Below are 21867 nucleotides of genomic sequence, written 5' to 3'. Positions count from 1 at the left end.
TGAGGTTCCAAATGAAGCTACATTCGATTGACCCCATTTATGGAAACCACATTCATTGGACTTCTTCCATCAATAATGATTTTGCAAACTTTTTCTCCACATTTGAGAAAGGTGTTAAAGAACTTGAACTTGTGCCCAAGCTATGATAAATGGCACTCCTTTGTCCTATAATTTGTCACCATGTTGCTGAATATGTGTGTGTGTGTATGTGTGTATGCTGCAGCTTTATATCACCAACAGCATTTTAACACAATTTCCCACAAGCCTTGCTCCCAATTTCTCAAAAACTGTCGTCAATTCACCTTGATATTGGTCGTCCTGCTGAAATGAAACAAATTCACAAAGAGAGCTCACAAATTACCGCAACAAAACCTGATTTTTAATGCTGGAGTGACAATTTCTAGGGTTTTTTGCCAAAAATTATCATGCTTGCTTGCAATGTAGTGTTCAGTCAAAATATCTTGCTGCATGTCAAAATATCATGGAGAAAAGACTTCGTTGTGAGAACCAATCTCTCTCGATTCTGGCAGCAGGAGGAAGTCCGGCAGAATCTTCACTCGCAGTTGCCAGCGCGTGGGGTGCGTCCGCCAGTGAGGCACCTGCAGCGATGAAACTTTGGTCGAAAGGAGATCAGGGGATGAGGAGTTTATTGGTGGTGGCAGTGTGTTAAGAAAATCACCAAAAGTAAGGGATTCAAGGGGGTTGATGCCTGGAATCCTTTTGGCTGGTTCGTGAGCCTGTTCTGGTGATCGGAAGGCAATGAAATTATAGGGGAAGGGGTGTCGGGGTGTTCTGTCTTTGATGGTGTGACCTGTGTGGTTGTGTTGCAGGATGGTGGCTGGAAAGTGGTGTTTGAAGAAATGGAGACACGACTGGAATTTCAGAAGATGTTCAGAAACTTCCTTTTGGTGTTTTTCTTTTTTTCAAAAAGTACTGTAGTTCCAGAACAGAAAAACCGGAAGCTTGAATCAGAGAGAGATAGAAGAGAGGGAGAAGCATAGAATGAAGACAAGAACAGAGAAGAAGGAGAAGAAGGTGGGAAGGAGGAGGAAATAGAATCAAAATAGAGGAGAGAGTTCAGATAAGCAAACAAGAAAGGAAAGAAAACTGTGAGAACTAAGGGAATTATGGGGATAGAAATAGAAGAAGAGGAGAAGAAGAGGAGGAGGAGAGAAACGAAGAAGAAGAAAGAAAGCAGAATGCTGCTGGGCAGCTGGGAATTAAGGAAGAGCAAGAGATCATAATAGAGAAAAGAAAGAAGAAGAGAAGAGAAGGAGGGTGAGGGAGAATGGAATCAATGGATGGACTGATATGGAGGAAAAGAGATTGATATTGGGCTCTGATACCAAATGATGCAGGGGCAGCATCAAGGTTCTGCAGCCATGGGAGAAGAAGAGAAGAGAAGGAGGGTGAGGGAGAATGGATGGACTGAAATGGTGGAATAGAGATTGATATTGGGCGCTGATACCAAATGATGCAGGGGCAGCATCAAGGTTCTGCAGCCATGGGAGAATTTAGAAGAAATAGTAGAGAGGAAGGAAAGGGAAGGGAGGAGAGAGGAGATACCAGGGGGGAACTCACGTTCAATTCCAATTCAAATTCATCAATAACTAACTTACAACGTGACTTTCACACCCTATTTATAAGAAATCCTGAGAAGTAAGGTGTACTCCCAAGAAAGGGGGGGGGGGGGGGGGGGAGTTGAATTTGGATTTTAAAATTTCTTTGCAAACTCTTCAAGTATAACCCTTCTTCAACTTAAGTTAATTATAATCATACTCTCAAACCAGCAACACAATTCACCTTAGTTATATTAACCAACAAAATATGATGTTGCGTATTCAACTTTTATTGCTTCAATGGATAACAATTCTAGATCAGATTTATATATGAAGGACAATATTAATTTCAGAAAACAATCTTTAGTGTCCTTGTAAGTCTCATCCGAATGATTTATTAAACTCAGTTTTAATACTCAGCACTTCAGATTTTTAATCCAATACTCCAATACATAACCAAATTTCAGAATCAATTTTTCTTCTCAACAATAATGATAACTTAAATAGTTCCAATAAACCAATCTGAAGTGTCGTGTAAAATAAATGAAGTAATCACATAAGATTCCTATCAGCTGAGTATTAAACAAGTCAGATTTCAATAAAAAATATCAAGATGGAATTCTCAAATATTGATCTTAATTTCCTTGTAACGTAACTTCAATGAGATATTCAAATTCACAAGATATATCTCAGTTATATTTCAATAACTTCAATATTCAGAATATTTACTTTGAACTTTGTGAATGGTGATAATGTCAAATCCAATTTCCAGAGATTTTATTTTATAAAGTTGCAAATTCCTTTCAGCAATTTAATTCAAAATCAAAACTCAATTTAGCTTTTGAATATGTCAATCTAATCAACAAGGTAAGCTTGATCTCACATTATGAAACAAAATAGAAATTTCAGCAAGCTTCCAAAATTCAGATTTTGATATCAAACGAGTTACTTGAGTTTAAGTATGTTAATGAACTTTGATATTTATCAACGTACTTCCTTTAATCAAGGTTTCCGCAATTCCCAATAACTATTTAATTTCCAGCAATTAAGTAAATATCCATGCAATTTATATATGCAGAAAATTAAAGAAAGTTTTAAGGAAGGGAAAGACACTGAGATTTTATGAGGTTCGGCTGTACCCACCTACTTCCTCGCCTTAGGCAAATCACCCAAGGATTTCACTATACTGATCCCTTAACTGGGCGAAGTAAACCGTTTATACACTCCTTCAAGTAGGATGGAGTCCTCCTCTCCAAGTGATACCCCACACTCGGTAGTCCAACGATTCAACAATCCTGAACCGTCAAAAACAACAAGAGAAACAAGAACAATTCTTGTGTACAAAAAGCACTCTCAGCAAGAGCAGATTAGTACAAGAGAATAAAAAAATACTTCAATCAAAATCAATATAGAAAGATGAAGCTCAAGAATTTGTCACCGGGTTTCTTTCTTAGATTAAGAAACTCAGTAGAAACGCAAAGAACCGTAGGCTTTAATCAACAAATTCTTAGTAGAAACTTCAACAAGAGTTTTAGCGAGAAAACTTTTGAAGAGTAGAAAATATTATGCTTGAATGTTGATTGTAGGAATTTGTTGTATTTAATTCTTTGATATAACATGTATTTATAGATGGGAAAAGTTTAATTTTCGTATTTCTGAAGTTACTTGGAGTGTTTCCCAAGTTTTCATAAAGTTTGGGGGTCAAGCAATCTATTTTGGAAAACATTTCTTCGCTGTTTAAATTTGACTGTTACGAAGTTCAGTCGACTGGACTATCAGGGTCAGTCGCCTGATCTTTTAAAATCCAGCGAAATTTCAAAGTCAGAATGAGGTCAGTTGCCTGAACTCATAGGGTCAGTTGACTGGGCCTATTCTGTTTTCCCAATTTATTTTAGCATAAAAAGGTCAGTCGCTTGACCAAAATAGGTCAGTCGTCTGATCGTGCAACAACATATGCTTTTACAATTTTGTTTCCAAAAATTTTTGTTAACTTTTATACTCGCCATATTGCTTTGAGACTTTTGAAAATATTTTCCGGGTTTTTTCAAAATTTGGTCTCTAAGTCAATAAAGAAACCTAAGAGCTTCATTCATTCATATTGAAATGTTTGAAATACTTACATGAGACTTCTTAAAAACTATGACTCTTCTAATCACTAAGTCTTCAGTATAACTTCCATTCTTCATATTGAGCTTGACTTTAAGTTTCATCTTTAACTTCATAAGATCTTGTGTCACTAAGTTCAATCTTTTGTCAAGCACTTTGATATTAGTTACTTGGGTCACTTGAGCTTGATACTTGAGTTACCTGAAACATCATCACTTAACCAAAACATGTTAAGTTCCCTTGATTTTTTATCATCAAAATAAGATTCGTAAGCCTTGTTAGGCCAACAAAGCCTACATACATAAAATCACACACATACCCCTAAAACTACATGAGTTACAAACAAACCCATACTTTACAAAAATATTACAAAAAAATCCCCAAAATACACATAATATTATACTAGTTACATTATAACTATGAATTGAACCCAACAATCCTTAAAACCAATTCTTCTTAATTATTCTCCAACGTGGCTCTTCCCAAGGTCTTGCTTCATGTCTTACATCACAAGCCTTTTGCCCTTTTTAGTTGAAGTCTATGCATTTTGGACGTGTGAATCTCAAGTTAGAGGCTAGGAAATTTTAATCACGCATTTATGTGAAAGGAATGTCTTAAGAGTTGATTTCTAGAACTCTTGAACCTCAATCTTTTCAAAGGAATTGAGAGATGATCCTTAGATCATGAACATAATTTACTTTGTTGCATGATTTCCTCAATGAATTCAAGTCAATCTTCTTCGAATGGCCAACAAGTGGTCACAAATTAAACTTTCTTCTTTAGAATTTTAGTCACAAATTTTCAGAATTTTATTTATTTAAAAATATATAATTTTTTACATGTTTTTATCTGAAAAAATAAAATTCCCAAAGGCTTATGCCTTGCGTCATAAGGGTGAAAATACCTTGCTTCACGGCTGTGCCTTTCAAAACATTGCGCCCAAACAATTCCGACTTGTGCCTGGCTATATGTTTTCCATCAGCTGGGGTCATTTTATTTTGGGCTACAAAGCAAGGAACATTCTAATATTCAGGTGATCAGGCATATTTTTTTTCCTTTGTTTTTGCTGACCTTACCAGTTCTCACCCTCTTGAACTCCTTTGGTTGGACAAGTCCTTGGTATCAAAATAGGCAAATCTTGGCGCATCTTTCTTCCAATGTTGGTTTTATTTATCTATCCTGCTCTTAGCTATCAGCTAGAGATACAGATCTAACTTTTTGTTCTGCCAATTGGCCTTCTATGTTTTGTTTTTCTGCCATGCCATTGAAAGATGTAGCTTATATGATCTGTTGAAACACCTATTATCTTAATGCCTATTGCATTCTGCTTTTCAAGACTGCAAATTGAAATCCATTTGACAACATATATCCATTTGAAATTGCAAGATACCTTTGGGTATTATTGGCTGGAGACATTGGTCAGTCTACTGAGCTTCATTAACCCCTCATCTGTCATGATTGGTTGGTTAGTAATACATTGGTTTCTGATTAACCCAATTGTATTTCGCTTCTTTGCGGACTTTTTTGTTATTATTATTATTATTGTTACTTGTAACACCAAATCATGCTTGAATTTCTTAATGCCTATGCCCAATCTTTATGTTATTTTATTTCGCTGTTATTGTGGCGGCAATATGCCAAAATTATTTCCTTGTTAGTTACTTCTATGACGAGGGATACTCATTCAGCGCACCAAATAGGACGAAAGATGCTCAATTGGCATCTCTGGAGGAATCAGCACCAATGCATGTGTGCATATGAGAGAAACAATGTCGTGCCTAGTGTTTTGATATTTTGAACTCAGCATTTTCATATTAAGATGAAACAAGATGACATCTAATTTTTGGTGTCGTTTGTTGTAGGTATTTCTATAGCTTACCGTACTTATTATGGAGGGCGAGTTTTCCTACACTACTACGGTATGCAGCTCGACAATGAAGCTTGTGCATGCATTTGTAGATACGATCCATCAACACAATTATTTTTTCATCCATTTTTAATGTTTTTGCATGCGCAGTCTGCTGCTGTTTACAATGGTGGAGGTCTGCTGGAATATTTACCCCTCAAATGTCTTCTCATCTGCTCTGCTTCTCTGTGCCCATCTAGTTATTTTGTGGGGCATTTGGGTTGCCCCACCCGAATATCCATACACGGTTGACAAATCTTCAAACAGAAGCAAGAACAAATGACACCCATGCATGCGACTTTGCCCCCTTTTGTTTTTTCTTCAGGAGTAGGGATGGATTGGGGCTGTATTTCTTTCTAACTCTTTTTCTTGAGGAGTGTTCATGCGGCGGGCTAGCTTTCATTTGCAGAATCTTTTGACTTTAATTTTTAAGGCTTAAATTTTGAAATTGCTGTGGTGCTCGTCTCTCTATGTTTCTGTGACTTTTCACGTGAAAAATGACCAAAGTACCCCACCTGTTATGGCAGCAAATGGGCATTTCTATTTTGTGCCTCATGAATGGACTCTTTTCATTAAAACAAAGCGCGACATTTAAATGTTTTTAAGTTTTGTTATTGAGGAAAGTAATTAAGAAGGAAAATAAAATAGTTAATAAATTAATGAATACAAATTTGATTTTATAAATAAATAAATAATTATTTTCAATTTTTAATTATATAAAAATAAAATTTTATTTTTTTAATACTGTTTAATGCATAGAGAAAATATAATGGAAAATTTATTTTTTCCTCTTTTTCTTTTCTCAAAAAAAAAAAAACTCAAACCAAATGGGTCATGAATCTAATAAAAATTATGTTGAGATTATTTATGCATTTAATTTTAAATAATTATTTTTCTTGGTTTTATTCTCCACAATCTCAAGATTGTTATTTATCTTTTTTTAAAATAAAAAAATAAAAAAAGTGAAATAAAACTCAAGCACACTTTTAGTAAAAGTGTTAATTACAAGAGTTAACAATGTGAAATTCGTATTATCGCTGTCGAAATAGAATTGTGAAACAATTCCAAATTTGCTTGCATGCATCATAAGTAAATCCAATCTAATATGTTTTAAAATTGCCTAAATTTAAATATACGTCATTCATGTAGCTTATATTTGATTTTGCAAAACGCCTTTCTATAAATAAATGGAGTATGTTGAAAATGTAATCAAATTATTTAGGAATATAATAATTTGAAAAAAAAGTTGCTTGTGGAAAAAGAGATTTTTCGTCTAGCTATTTTCTTATGATTGTCATGTGTGAGACAACGAATGAAGATGCTGGTAGTTTCTTGTCAACTTCCTTTTCCTCCTTTTTGCATGGCCTATATGAGATCATTTTGGGCATGCCTTAATCAGGGAAAAGTATGGCTTGTTGGCACTGAAAAAATTTAAAGGCTTCATGCGTTTGTGGTCTTTTTGGAGATACATTTTCTCATTCCATTTTCATTCCTTATCTCATCACTTACTTTCTTGTAACTTTTTCCCACTAGCCTACAGTGTTAATCATGCTTCAGGTTAGTCCTGCATTCATCCTCCTTGTAGATTTCATGTTTGTGTCTTAATCATGTGTCCATAAGTGTGCTTTGTGTAGTTTCTTCATGTTGTGCAATATTTTGAATGTCAATTTGTGTAAGGTGATGTGTTTAGTATTTTGGGAAAGCAGAGCATGTAGGTTTTCCAACCAAATTGATTTTGATGTCTTTTATTTCAAAAAAAATCAAAAATGATTTTATAAATCTTTTTTTTATCTATATTATGCATGTTAATTCTTTATATTAGCAGGTCATCTAGTATGGGTAGTAGACTAGATTCATGTTCCGATTTCTAGAATTGCCGATAAATGAAAATTGCATGCAAGCGGTCAACTAACCTCGAGGGGACAGGCTTTCCTTTTGGAGGCAGTCAAGTGACTATTTATGCACAGTTAACTGATTTATTCAAAGGCTATTTTTAGCCATTTTCTAGATTTCCCTTGGAGTTTTGGGTCAGTGCCTTATTTATACAATTTTTAAAGTGTTTGATAAATTCTGCTGATTATCTGAATAATCAAAGTGACACTCATAATGCGACTTTAGGGTGGAAAAATTATTGTTTTCTAGAATTTCAAAGATTTCAAGGCTTTATTAGTTCAGCTATTTTTTTTTTTATTGAAAAAAAATCATGTTTTTGTTAAAAAGATATTGACTTTTCTAAAAAATTAAAGGTTTCTTTTTAAAACTCCAAAATGTTTTTAAATGAAAATTAAGAATATTTTGGGGAACTACAAGTGGGTTGATCTCTCTTTATAAAAAGGTACTTAGGTCTTAGGCTGTCTATCCCAATATATAGATGCAGCCATAACTTTATAAACACAATTTTTGTTACGTTTTGTTTTGTTTTGTTTTTGTGTGTTTATTTATTTTTGTTTGGCTATTTGAAAAGACAATGAGTAGAGTCTTCATGGGACATAGGTCCCTACATAGACTCTTGAAAGCCTTTCCAAAGGGTCAAAGGATCCTTTATTTTCTAAAATTGAAAAAACAAAAGGGTGACAACTTGCTACAACCGATCGCCTGCTCATTAGGGGACGGTTGACTTGCTTACTCAAGAGCAAGACATGGTCGATCAACCTTTGAGAGTGGTTGATGAGTCTCTAACTTCTCCATTATTATTATTATTATTATTATTATTATTATTATTTATTTTGTAAAACTCTTTCGAATTTTGATTTAAAAAAAAATCTTTTTGAGGATGGCACACGCACAAGGTAAGATTAGTAATTGTTCTTAAAGTGAATGTTTAGGGTTCTAGCCTTTTAATGCTTAGGAAAAGAATTAAAGAGTCACTTTCCCTATTCATAATGGTACCCTAGAACCTAAAATTCTTTGATAAAGGTTTTCTTTATTTTACATATTAAAAAAACTAAAATAAAGTGACAACTCCATTTTCAAAATAAAAGAGTCAGTTAGAGAATTGATGATATGATTTTCTTTATTTTATATATATTTTTTCAAAAATAAAATAAAGTGACGAGTCCATTTTCAAAATAAAAGAGTGGGTTAGAGAATCGATGACATGGTTTTATTTACCTTATTTTTTAAAAATGATGACCAAACAAGTTAGCAATAAATGGTCACCTCAGTCCAGTGTCAACAGTTGTAATGACTCAACCGCCTCTTGTGTGTTTGTTGATGTATTTTTGTGTTAATTGTTTCATGTTTATACGTGTTAGTTGTTCATCTTTTGTATGTGTTATGAATGTATGTATGTTGTGAGTTTATGTCATGCTATATGTGTATGTTATGTCATGCTCATGCATTTGCATTTCATGTTGCTCCAATTCACACACATGTCACTACATAGAGCCCTATACTCAGACTCTTACCCTTTAGGATATAGGAAAGAGAAGAAATAGTGGGACCTTTGTGGGACTTTGTCATTTGTATAGGTCTCATGAAAATTCCCTCACTTGATTTATTCTCTTCAAAGAAAAATTTAGGATCCTTTAGATTTTGTATTAATTAGGGCCTTACCATGCACTAGACAACTATATACCATACCTTTAAGATTAGAACCTTAGTGCTTTAAGATAAATGAAATGTACGTTAAGACACATGGAGTTGTTGACATTATCTTTAGGAGCACCCTAATCTTTTTATCTTACAATTTGATTGCATATATAGGTATATAACATGCCAATGGAGAAGTTAGATTATTAGAGGAGGCATATTAGTTAGTGTTGGCCTTATAAGGTTTAAAATCTTGTTTTGATGCTAACAAACAAGTGGAACTTAACATTTTTGGTTGAGTGGTGATATTTCAAAACTCACAAGGATCACATATGTGAAAGTAAGGTCAAAGTGCTCACAAAGATCAAATAAAACTTAAAAGAGTCAAAACATGGATTTAAAGATGATTTAAATAAAGCTTCAAGATTATGAGAGCATGCATATTAAAGTGAACTTACTAAAAGCCTAAAGTACATTGAAAGCTTGAAGAAAAGATGGACTCAAAGCAAGGACATACATGAAGACTTTAAGAGTTGAAGAAATCTTAAGGAAGTTTTATGTAAGTACTTCAAATAATTTCAATATGGATACATAAAACTATTAGGTTAACTTCTTGGACCTACATACCTTTTAAAATACTTGGACAATATTTTTATAAGGTCAAAAGATATTTCAAAAAGGTTAAAATTATTTTTGGAATGAAAAACATCAATAAAGGTTTTTCCAAATGCTGTCATTTTTTCTACATCCACATTAAGGTGCATTTTTCTCTATCAAAAACTCATTATTTTAAAAAGTGTTCAACATGAAAGTTGTAGAATTTTATTTTACATTTCTTTTGACACCAAGAACACCTAATTTGGAGTTGTATAGAAAAAGTTATGACTAGAATAATAAAGTAAGGTCGAAATTGTCAGCAAATTGAACACTGTTCACGATAGAACTTCAGAAGACTGAACAGCAGACAGAACAACCTCAGGCGACTAACCCTATGAGTTCAAGTGCCTGAACCTATACTGACTTTAAAAATTACACAATTTTCTGAAATTTCAGGCGACTGACCTCGAGACTTTAGGCGCCTGAACACTGTTAACGGTCATTTTTTTTAAAAGTTTTGAAATTCAAATTCATATTTCTTGGGCTCAAAACTTTGAGAAAACTTGAGGGACACTTCAAGACACTTGAGGAGCACAAAATAGACTTGATTACTCATCTATAAATAACCCCCCAAGGCTAAGTATTAATTATACCAAGAAAATACATCAAACAAGCTTTCTTGCTCTCAAATCTCCCAATTCTCTCAAAGCTCTCTTGTGCAATCAAATTTCCAAGTTTCACTACTGAGATTTGCTGTGAATTTATCAAGAAAATTCTGAACGTACTCTTAATTCTTTCAACCTAGAAAGAAGGCTTACGGTGATATCTTCTTGAACTTCATATTTCCATATTGTGAATTTGATTAAAATATATAGATATAACTTGTACTAATCAGCTTTTTGTGAGAGCACTTTTTGTACACATCTATTTGATTTGTATCTTATAGATATTGACGGTTCAAGGTTATTTGGATCTTTGACTAAGCCTGAGGATATCGCTTAAAGAGGCAGACTCTAGCCTAATTGAAGCAGTGATCGAGTGAGGGGATATCACTTGGAAAGGCCGGCTATAGCCTACTAAAAGAGTGTGTAAACGGTGTTGTTCCGCCCGACAAAGGAACTGATTTTAGTGAATCCTTTGGTGTTTTGCCAAAGGCAAGGACGTAGGCTGGGTATAGGCCGAACCTCGAAAAATTCCGATCTCACTCTCTCTTTCTCTTGCTCTTTATTTTCAGCACATATATTGATTGCATAGATGCTTTAAATTCTTAAATCATATATACTACGTATATTTGGAGATCAAGTAAACTTAAAGTCTACTTTTGATTTGGGTTGCGGAAACCGAAAGAGAGTACGTTGGTTAAACCATACTTTACGGAAACCATACGAGAGTACGTTACTTGGTTAACATCCCAAAGATAAATTAACTAAGAGTTTATTTGAATTCTAAATTCTGGGAAGAGTGTGAATGTTTTTGTTAAATATTAAATTGAGAAACAAATTACATTCTCTACAGGGCTTGAATCAAACTTTCATATTTTTAGGGCTGCAAATAAACAAGACCTGGAATCTTGTATCTTATGTATCTTGTTTTGAATATTGTGTTTTGGATAATTGGTTTGGTTGATTGATTGGTTACTTGATTGTTTAAATAGCTATGTTGTTGATTGTATAAAAGAAACTAAGTGCTTGTGTGATTGAAAAATTAAATAAACAAGTCATGAATTGGTTAAAAGAAATAAAATAGGTTAAAAAGTCTTAAAAGGAATTAAGAGAAATTTTTTAAAATCCAATTCACCCCCCCCCCTTCTTGGGACTACATTTTACTTTCAGTTAGAGTGACATCAAGCTACTAAGAAAGATACCATTCCAACTGAGTGTCAAAGTTCCTTACCAGACAGAATGTGGTTCCGAGTGAAGAAGATATCCTTGAACTACCACTAAACTGTTGGAACTGCTTATTCGATAGTGATAAAAAAAAGTTCACAGCGTACTGTAGTCATATTATGGATGTTTTTTAGGATGGATGTTGATTGAAAGGTATTAGACTTCATGATACAACATTGGGATTTCGTCTACAAATGTTGCATATTTGGTATGATTGACATGTTAATTTCCCTTTATTGAGGAGTATGAGGAGCTGCTTCAGATTCCTAAGTTAGCTCAATATCAAGTCTTCATCTTTGACCTAGATGCTATTTTTACATGGGCATTGATCAGGACTATGGGAGGTAGAGTTAACGAGCTAACTAGTAAGGTTCAAAAGCAAAGGGAAACTAAAGGTTTGCATTGGGATGAGCCAGATAAGACCTTCAAATGACATTTGGGTGATTTAGATCCTAGCTTCAAACTCCAAATTCTTTCTTTTGTTGTGTACTAGTATTGTTGCCTGTGGTTGCTCACATTATAGACCATGGAATTGCCATGGTATATGCTTGTCAACGTATCCCAAACTGCTATTGGTCCGAACCACCTCAACTCGAATGTCAAATTGAGTGAGTGTATGTTGGGATTATGGGTATATAAAAATTCAATAGAGTTGTCAGTAACCTGTTGTTTCGTAGGTATAGTTAGATCACTTAATTACTATAAATTTGTTGGTCTCTAAGTTAAATTTAAGTCAAGAAAACTTGTAGTCTTGGTCTACGTATTCAAAGGAGGGTTTGGGAACAGGGGTGGATGTAAGGGGGGATTGGAGCGGGCAGCCGCCCCCTCTAATTAAGCTCCCCCACAATTTTTGTTTTTTCAAATCTATCAATTAGGTTGCCTACTCCAATTTCCCCCTGCCTTGGCTAACATGTCTAGTATTCCCTTTGCCAAAATTCATGATCTCTCCCTCTCTCTCTCTCTCTCTCTCTCTCTCTCTCTATATATATATATATACACAAAAAAAGAAAATTAGTAGTCACATGGAATATTAAATCAAATATATAATAAAGATATGACTACTTTTGTTTTATTTTATTTTATATCAAAATATTTATTTCTTTAAAAGAGTAAAAGAAGTATATCACTTAAATTTCTTATTTTATTGTTTAAAAATTGATAACTACATTCATTTTTATTATCATATTTGAATTTTTTTTCTTGCATAAAAAGATAGATTATGGTATGAACATATTAAAAAAGTATTGAAAATTATGTAAAATCTCTTGGGTAATAGAATAAAAATTTAAATCAATAGGGCTAAAATTTTTAAAATGGTATAAAGAATAGACACGCATATAGACATGAAAATTCATTATTCTTAAAATAATATCATAAAGACTAAAAAGAGACAAAGATATTTAAAAAAAAAATTAATTTTATCCTGAGGATTTCACTAAAAAGGAAAATTTTGAGATATTAGTTATAATATTATCAGCTTGATATTTGTTAATGCTAAGGGTTTTGAAAAGTGTTAAGTAATCATTTTAAAATTATGTCGAGAGCTTGTGAAAATGCGAAAATCAGTCATCTTGATTCAACCTACCATAATAACGTCCATGCTGATATTCATAAGCATCCATATCCTAAGCTTGTAAACATTTATGTATTACATCCCTTACATGTACTCCTGTCGATATAAGTATTAATATATCCCAATATGCCTACCGGCCCCTGCAAGTATCTGTGTGGCCGCAGACACACTCTTCCATTTATACTAGCATTTCCAACTTTCCACTGCTCATTCATGCAGGTACGTACGTACGCATTCAACCTTTTTAAGACAAGACACATGCACACATTGCCTCTATCCATTAGTGCCTATGCATGCTGCCGTATGTTCAGATGCACCAGCCATCTTGCATAAGACTATCCATGCATCCATCAGTTAGTGCAAATTACATTCTTGCAGCTTAGAGAGAAGAAGTAAAAAAGAGGAATCTACTCTAGGAATCATGCATGCTGATTACACGAAATATAACGAGAGAGAGAGAGAGAGAGAGAGGACCTACAGACTGATATATATGGTCGAAAACAGAAACGTTCGACATCTGTCTCGAATCAGTGCCTTCTCTCTGTGTGTCTCTGTTCTGCTGGCAGTGGAAGTAAAGGCTATCTCTCAGCTTGGGTCAAATTGGGAAAGGATAGAATGGCGGGGGAGAGAGATTCTTTTCCATTGTCAGAAAATTGAAATTTAGAGTGGTGGCCGGAGATGCAAGGCAGGGAGAGTCTTTCGGGGTCTCCTCTGAGTGTTCTTCGTGTGTGCGGCGTGTCAATGGGCGACTGGGCAATAACTGAGGATGGGTTATTGACTGGCCGGCGATAGGTCTAGAGTCTTGACCAACCAACGTTTCACCAATTAGGGTGCTTCAAAGGATGCGGAGAGAAAGGAAGGGAGGACCAATCCGTTTTGGGATGATTGGAAAGCCAAAACGACGCCTTTTTTTTTTTTTTGGGTCGACCACATGAATCCTTTTATGCTAATTCACCCGATCGAGAGTTCAAAGGGAAGAAAAATTGTTTCCTAATTTTTCAAGAATGATTAAACGTGGATTGGAATATGTTTTCACATTTATAACCTTAATTGTTTAATTTTTTAACAAAAAATTTTTTTTTCATGAGATTTATTTTGGGTTTTAGGAAGTCCACACAAATAGGGGAATCCCTTTTATATAATGTATATGTTAGGAGAATCCCTTTATAATAATATTGGTATGGATAAAATAAAGACAAAAGTATTTATTCAAATTTAATATGATCCATCTAAGTCAATTTATATTTAATTTACAATACATTAATCTATAGTTTAATATTTTTTATTTATTATTAAATAATTATATTAAATTTATGATAAAAAATTATTAGATATGTTAATGGTATGTTTAGAAGCATGAATTTTAGACCTTAAATTTAGATGTATATGAATTTAAACAAAATTTAATATAATTTTATATTATATTTTTTTAAAATCCAATACAAATTCAAGCCAAAATAATATAATTATCACATTTAATATATATATATATATATATATATAAGCACTCCATACATCTAATATTTCCTCATAATTGTAAAATTACAATTAATCGTTTGGTTTTGAATTTAGATTTCTTTTAATTGGTCTGAAAGCCGAAGGAAAATGAATCCTTCGTTCTTCATGAGTTGCAGTCTTGAGCTTGTGGACTGCGGTAGCGGCACCACCGCACCGGCAGCTGAGCATCGCCAGGCACCAGTTGCTTTTGCGCACTTCAGCGGTTCAGCCGGTCGAACTCCCTTTTCTCACAGTACTCTCTCTCTCTCTCTCTGGCTCCGGCCGTTGAGTTTCTCTCTCTCTCCCAGTCGACGTTTGCAGATCAGGGTAAGTTTCTCTCTCTCTCTCTCTCTCTCTCTCTCTCTCTCTCTCTCTCTCTCTCTTCAAAAATCGCATACTTCCCCTTTATGGCCTGGTTAGCTATCCTTATAAATAAGTTGTCCAATGAACCATGACAGAATTCACAAATTGAACTCCCTTCTCTCTCTATGTGACGGACACGGGCATGCACATTAGTGATTCTTCACAAAAATCAGAGGCTTAGAGCTCCCGCCGGAACATGAGAACTCACAGGCCCATCATTCTTCGCCCGTTGAATCACACAAGTCTCTCGCCCACAAACCAAGCTCACTTGTCTTCTTCTTCAACTTCATTCTCAAAGCCGCCGCAACAAACCCATAATCCACTTCTGGGTGTTCCTACAAATTCTCCTCCAGTCACTGAGCGGCTCCTCGAGAAATCAATATTGTCTTCTCAGTGGCATTTAATCAAACAGATTTCACCTAATCAAAACCCTTCCGTAATCTCCACCGTTATGTTCAATCTACGGTCCACGCCAGAACCCATTCTCAATTTCATTAATCAACATGATTTTCACGAACTCGATATCAAATGCTTTTGCCTTGCTATAGTCATAGTCTCCCGCCTTCCATCTCCGAAACCTGCTGTGGAACTCCTTAAGCGAGTCATTTATAGTCGTACTGTGACAAACCGTGGGGTTTTTGATGAGTTGGCGTGTGCTCGTGAGTGCTTGAATGTATCGACTTCTATTGTTTTTGATTTGCTGATAAAAAGGATATTGTGAATTAAAGAGAGCTGATGAGGCTTTCGAGTGTTTCTATATGATGAAGTAAGGGTATCATTCCAAAGATTGAAACTTGTAATGATATGTTGAGTTTGTTTCTTAAGCTGAATCAGACTGAGACAGCATGGGTTTTGTTCGCAGAGATGTCTAGATGGAGGATCAGCTCTAGTGTGTATACATTTAATATAATGATTAATGTGCTGTGCAAGGAAGGGAAAGTGAAAAAGGCAAAGAATTTCATTGGGTTTATGGAGATTGGAGGGGCTGGGATTTAAGCCTAATGTTGTTACTTACAATACAATAATTCACGGGTGTTGCTTGAAAGGGAAAATTGAAGGGGCTTTTGAGATTTTTAATGCAATGAGACATAAAGGCCTTGAGCCTGATTTGTACTCGTATGGTTCACTCATCACTGGGATGTGCAAGGGGGGAAGACTTGGGGAAGCCACTGAACTATTCGGTGAAATGGAGGAGAATGGGTTGGTTCCTACAGCTCTAACATACAATGCTTTGATTGATGGGTATTGTAACAAAGGCAATTTAGATATAGCTTTTGGATACAGGGATGAGATTGGTAAGAAGGGCATAATGCCCACTGTTTCCACTTATAATTTGCTAATGCATGCATTGTTTATGGAAGGCAGGATGGCCGAAGCCGATGGCATGATAGAAGAGAGGCAAGAAAAGGCAGTATTACCTGATGTCATCACGTTTAACATTCTCATCAATGGGTATTGCAGGTGTGGGAATGCAAAGAAAGCCTTCACGCTTCATGATGAAATGTTACATAGTGGGATTCAACCCATGCGGGTAACTTATACATCCCTTATTTATGTTTTGAGCAAACGGAGCAGAATGAAGGAGGCAGACAATTTATTTGAGAGGATACTTGGTGGAGGTGTGACCCCAGACATTGTGATGTTTAATGCATTGATTGATGGTCATTGTGCTTCTGGGAATATGGAACGTGTGTTTTTGCTTTTAAATGAAATGGATTGGAAGGGTGTTTCACCAGATGAGGTGACCTACAACACCCTAATGCAAGGGTACTGTAGGAAGGGGAAAGTTGAAGAAGCTCGTGAGCTTCTTGAGAAGATGAAGAAAAAGGGAATTAAACCTGATCACATCAGTTACAACACCCTCATTAGTGGCTATAGTAGGAGAGGTGAAATGAAGGATGCTTTTAGAGTTTGAGATGAGATGTTGAGCATAGGTTTCAATCCCACCCTTCTTACATACAATGCCCTTATACAAGGTTTATGCAAGAACCAGGAAAGAGATCATGCAGAAGAGCTCCTTATGGAAATGGTAAGTAAGGGCATTACCCCTAATGACAGCACATATATCTCATTGATTGAAGGAATAGAGAAAGTAGATAGTTTCATGGAGCAATGATCAACAATCATCTTGTTGGCTGCAGTGTTTCAACCTTGAACACTGGAAGTAATTTTCAAGGAGGAGAGCTCATTTGAGAGAGTTTTGACATTTATTTTTTAAACTTTAGACATGAGCTATTTTAATTCATTGAATTTAGAAATCTACATTTTTGAGTAATATTGTGATGATTGATTTTCGAATTTTTGGTTGTGGGGTTCTTTGTGAAGTATTTTATAGGGCTATGAATATGCTTGATTTTAATATTGTACGACTTTGTTTTCTTTATCTTGTAAAGTTTATTTGTACCTTTGTATTTGCTCTATATTTATATAAAAGTTACAAATATTCAATGATTTATCTTGTTTGCAACTGAAGTGATGTTTTGGAGGAAAGGTTATTGCTTAGTTGATCTTTTTCATTTCATTTTTCACTTTTTGGTAGATTTAGACAATAAAACTTGTTTAAACTATATATAGTTTATGCCTTGAACTTAAAAATTTGCACGATCTATACATTAGACAAAGACAACAAATTCTTCTCCTCTCTATATTTTGCTTTTCTATACCTTTTGTTTCCTTTCCTAATGATAAACTTACTGCCATATCCCATATGTAACTATTTCTTCTTAGATTGCATCACAATGCATCGAAGTCTTCAACGTTCCATTTTCTCTTAGAATATAAGTGTATTTCCTTATTTTGATTTTTGGTGCTTATTGATTAATTTTTGTTTCTGGTTATTATTATTATTTTTTCTTTTGGGATTAGTCATTTTAGTAATGGGTTTTTTGGAATCTCCGAATTTCAATATGTATGCTTGGCTTTTCAGTTTTTCTCTCCCTGATAATTTCTTATTGCCACGTAAAGTATCATATGCACTTCTTATCGACTAAATAATAAAATAGGTGATGTTCAAAATTAATTATTTACCACTGCTACTACCACCAACAAAATTAATTATTAAACACTATTACTACCAAGTGGTGGTGGTAGTGATAGTGGTAGTAGTAGTAGTAGTTGTAGTAGTAGTATTATTATTGCCATTGGGTTTGATTATGTTAAAATTTTTATTTAGACTAGTAAAAGGTCAATTAGTTAGGCACATTGTAGTTTTTTCTGATATTGATGCCTTGAGCAAACCTAATGAAGATAAATTTTGAACATGGAGGACTGGATACTCCAAGCCAATTACAATATATTTTATTTTGGATGGCTGAACTTGCTGTACCAAACGAACCAAGTACTGTACATACTCTCTATTCTCATTGCGTGTGTCAGTTTTTTGATTCAGTATGAGAGTCTGTCTTTTTTGTCTTTTCATTTAGTTTGCTGGGTATTTTCATTTAAATTGTATCATATGTGATATGTGCAATATTACAAGTTCTTCCTCTGTATTAAAATCTAATTTCCGTTATTATTTTTTCTAAAATTTAATATTTTAGTCCAAGTGCCCTGAATAGGTGTAGCATTATTCAAATAAAAATAACATCTGATTTCTTTGTGTAAACACTGATGTGACGGATACATTCTTAAGACCTTGTTTTATGCACCGTTTTCTTTCCATGCAGTAGTACTGTGATAGCAGTACACTTCATCTAAGAGAATTCTATGAAGAATTAAAAAATGATCATTTCAAGGGTTTGTTTCGCAATACCTCATAATAAATTCCTATAGCTTTTTTCACTTAAAAATAAGTAGTAGGGGTGCAAATAAGGTTGGATTGTATCAATATAGTACTCTAGGAAAATCACTTAATTAAGACAATAAGCAACAGTAAAAAATCCTGGCTTTTCCTTACAGATCGTGCACTCGAACTGTCGAGTATGCTTTTTGATTTCCATTTTTTTCCTGAGTCTCCTTGATTAGTTCAAGGTGATGGCTCCTTGCCTTCTGTTGGTCATCTTCAGCACTCGTATCAGTTTGATCAGTTGGATTTGATCATTCTCATTTTGATTTGATCTGTGATCTTCTTGAGCAAGGTCTTAGGTTTGTCTTGCATTTGATCTGCCTTCCTCAGTGGTTGCATCTCTTATTTGGTGCATCTCTTGTTTTTAATTTGATTTGTTCTTATTTTGAACTGCTCAACTTGTTTTGGTTTTTGTTTGTTTTTGATTGCGAGCACTACTCTCACCGATCTGCTCTTGTGGTATCTTAATTTCTAAGACTCCACAAAGTTGGATGGTGGTCAGCTTTTCCTCTAACTACTAAATTAGCAATCTCATCATCTAAATTTAGATAACTTTATTTTTTTTTCCCTCTTTGCTTTTTGGTTTTGATGTTATTTCTTTTTGTTCTTATTAGATGTTATTATGTTATTCTCTAAGTATTTGTCTATTGTTGCTATTTTCTCTGTTGTTCTTCAATAGCTATTTTATTTGCTATCTTGATACTAACTTATTCTTTCTGTTTCTGATTAAATAGAAACAATAGAGCCACTTGCAATCTATTGCACACTCCAAGTCTATATTGATGCATGTCTTTACATTTTTTATTCTTTTACTCTCTGCAGGTGACGACAGGTCGTTGATGAATTCTTTAGTGACTTTCACTTATTTATAATTAAATGCATGCTATTTTTAGTAGTCCGTGGGCATTTTTCTATGCCTATGCTATAATATAAAACAGGACTGACATGTTTGAGAAGCCTCCAAATCCCCAATCCTAAATTCTGGATTTGATTTTGAGCTTTTTTGCTAAATTCTCAATTGTTCGAATTTTTTATATCTTTGATTTTATTGGACGTTCTGTCATTCTGATATAATAATAGTAATAATAGTCAAACCACCCAGCTGTGCAGGCTCGTTCCACTGGTCTTCCCAGTTGTGCAGGGTCATCATGCCAGTTGCCCACTCATCCTGCAAGAGTAATTCCTTCATTCCCTCACCCGCGCCCATTCCCTTTCTCACCCACATCCCATCTTCCCTTTGTTAATCTTCACATGCACAAACGAGACTGCATTTGAGATCTCCGCCATGCCTCAGGTCCTCAGTTGACCTCTGCACTTCCCCTTGCCCTCTAGCAGTCTGCCGCCACCATGACAAGTCTGGTTGTGTGGAGAATGTCGTCTCTGCTGCCTCTGCCATCCTTGCACTATGACTGTCACACCACCTGCGAGACTTTGGCAGCAGGGCAGGCTTACCTCCACCTTTCAACGCATCTGCTGTTATGCTGGCTAATCATGGACCATGCATTTCTGTGTGATTGTGGTGGATTAGGCCAAATGCCGATTTAGGAATTTTGCATTTTCATTCCTGATGGAGAGTTCCCAGGTCCTTATCTCCCGTTCCTGGCTGTCATATTATGACACTGAAATCATTTTTTTGCTTTCTTCTGTTCTTATTTGTAAGTATGCAATTGATGATTCAAGAACGTAAAATAGGTTAGTTATCAAGTTGTAGTGTATTTTAGTGTTGCATGGACAGATTCTGTTCTACTCTGGCTGATTGTTGTAGAACTTTTATTGTCCATTGTCCAATCCTTTCTTTTTTCTTGGAAGTTACTATATTGAGTTAAAGGTTCTCAAAAGAATACACCATTTCTACTGTTTTTTGGGGTGGAGGACATAATTGTCAAATTGAGATTCAAATCATGAATTGAAATTCTAATTTTGGAAATCGAGAATCGAATTGAATTGTAAGATTCGGTCTAAATTTCCAAAATCAGTTCTAAATGACATGCATATATTGATATGCAAACAACAAGAAAAATAGTAAAACACATTTAAATTTTGACAGCAAAATTGATGTTGTGGTGAACCTCTCATTCTCATTCAGTGCTCTCCCCAACCGTGTGAAAAATCATATTTCATTTGTATGCTTTCCCTACACAAATGAAAAGTAGAGAATTAGTTAGGAAATATTAACAAAATAATTAACTTTGTGTTGTTTAAGGGAAGGAATCAAGAAAAAAATAATAAAAATTTGAAATTTTGGTATTTATTGACAACTAAAAAAATAATAATATTGCATGCATATTCTTTCTCAAATTTAAAAAAAAAAAAAAAAAAAAGTAACCAGAAAATGATAATAATTAAACAAACTACTGAAAAAACCAACTAAATCTTAACAACACAACGAAACAAGAGTACAACCATAGCCAGTGAGTGTTCTACCGCTTCTTCTCAATGGCAGAACACTGTACTCCTAGAGTGAAGAATGATTTTGTGAAGACAACATGAGACCCAAAATTCTATTTTCTCCTCTTTTTAAGTACAAAACTGTTGTAGACAGGGAATTGTGAAGGTAATTGTGGGGTTTCAAACAAGTTGGGCTTGTCAGGATATGGTAGGTCTATAATCGAGTGAATCGATAGATTCAGATCGAATTGTTAGATTCCTGAGGTGAATTGATAGATTCGACAATGATTCAGTTGTGTTTAGATTCGCTAGTAAAATTCAAATCAATTTGGTGTAGGAGTGATTTGAATTGTATGAATCAAATCGTGAATCGTAAGATTCTAACAATTATCGTGGAGGACTTGAAGATCTGTTCTGACTCAGATGGGGGTGGATGCAGGGAATTTTGACATGTTTTAGGATGTGGGCTTGCTTCCTTTAGGGAGGATTTCCATTTCTTATGTTTTGGTCTGTAAATTTAATAGGATATATAGTGCTTTTGGACATGCTTTGGCCTAGGACCTAGGGTTGAGGGCTGTTGGGAGTCTTATATGCACAAACTATTTCCTTAAACTGCAAAACAGACACACCACAGTCAGGATCAATCATTGAATGGCCAAAAACATTGGAAGCTGCCT

General features: G+C 34.7%; 1 protein-coding gene and 1 pseudogene across 2 annotated transcripts in view; both read left to right on the top strand.

The window, feature by feature from the left end:
• LOC131156152 (dol-P-Man:Man(5)GlcNAc(2)-PP-Dol alpha-1,3-mannosyltransferase) overlaps positions 1–6019 on the top strand; it is a 38640-nt gene extending 32621 nt beyond the window's left edge. For both annotated transcript variants that reach the window (XM_058109610.1, XM_058109611.1), the window contains 2 exons: positions 5528–5584; positions 5683–6019. In XM_058109610.1, coding sequence (XP_057965593.1) covers positions 5528–5584; positions 5683–5854 — 229 coding nt within the window. In that variant the 3' untranslated portion in view covers positions 5855–6019. The remainder of the gene's footprint in view (positions 1–5527; positions 5585–5682) is intronic.
• Positions 6020–14758: 8739 nt separating this feature from the next.
• On the top strand, positions 14759–17134 carry LOC131156064 (pentatricopeptide repeat-containing protein At2g15630, mitochondrial-like; annotated as a pseudogene).
• Positions 17135–21867: the final 4733 nt, after the last annotated feature.

This window comes from Malania oleifera, chromosome 5 (assembly GCF_029873635.1).
Source record: "Malania oleifera isolate guangnan ecotype guangnan chromosome 5, ASM2987363v1, whole genome shotgun sequence".
NCBI lineage: Eukaryota > Viridiplantae > Streptophyta > Magnoliopsida > Santalales > Ximeniaceae > Malania > Malania oleifera.
This window is presented reverse-complemented; position numbering and strand designations above follow the sequence as displayed.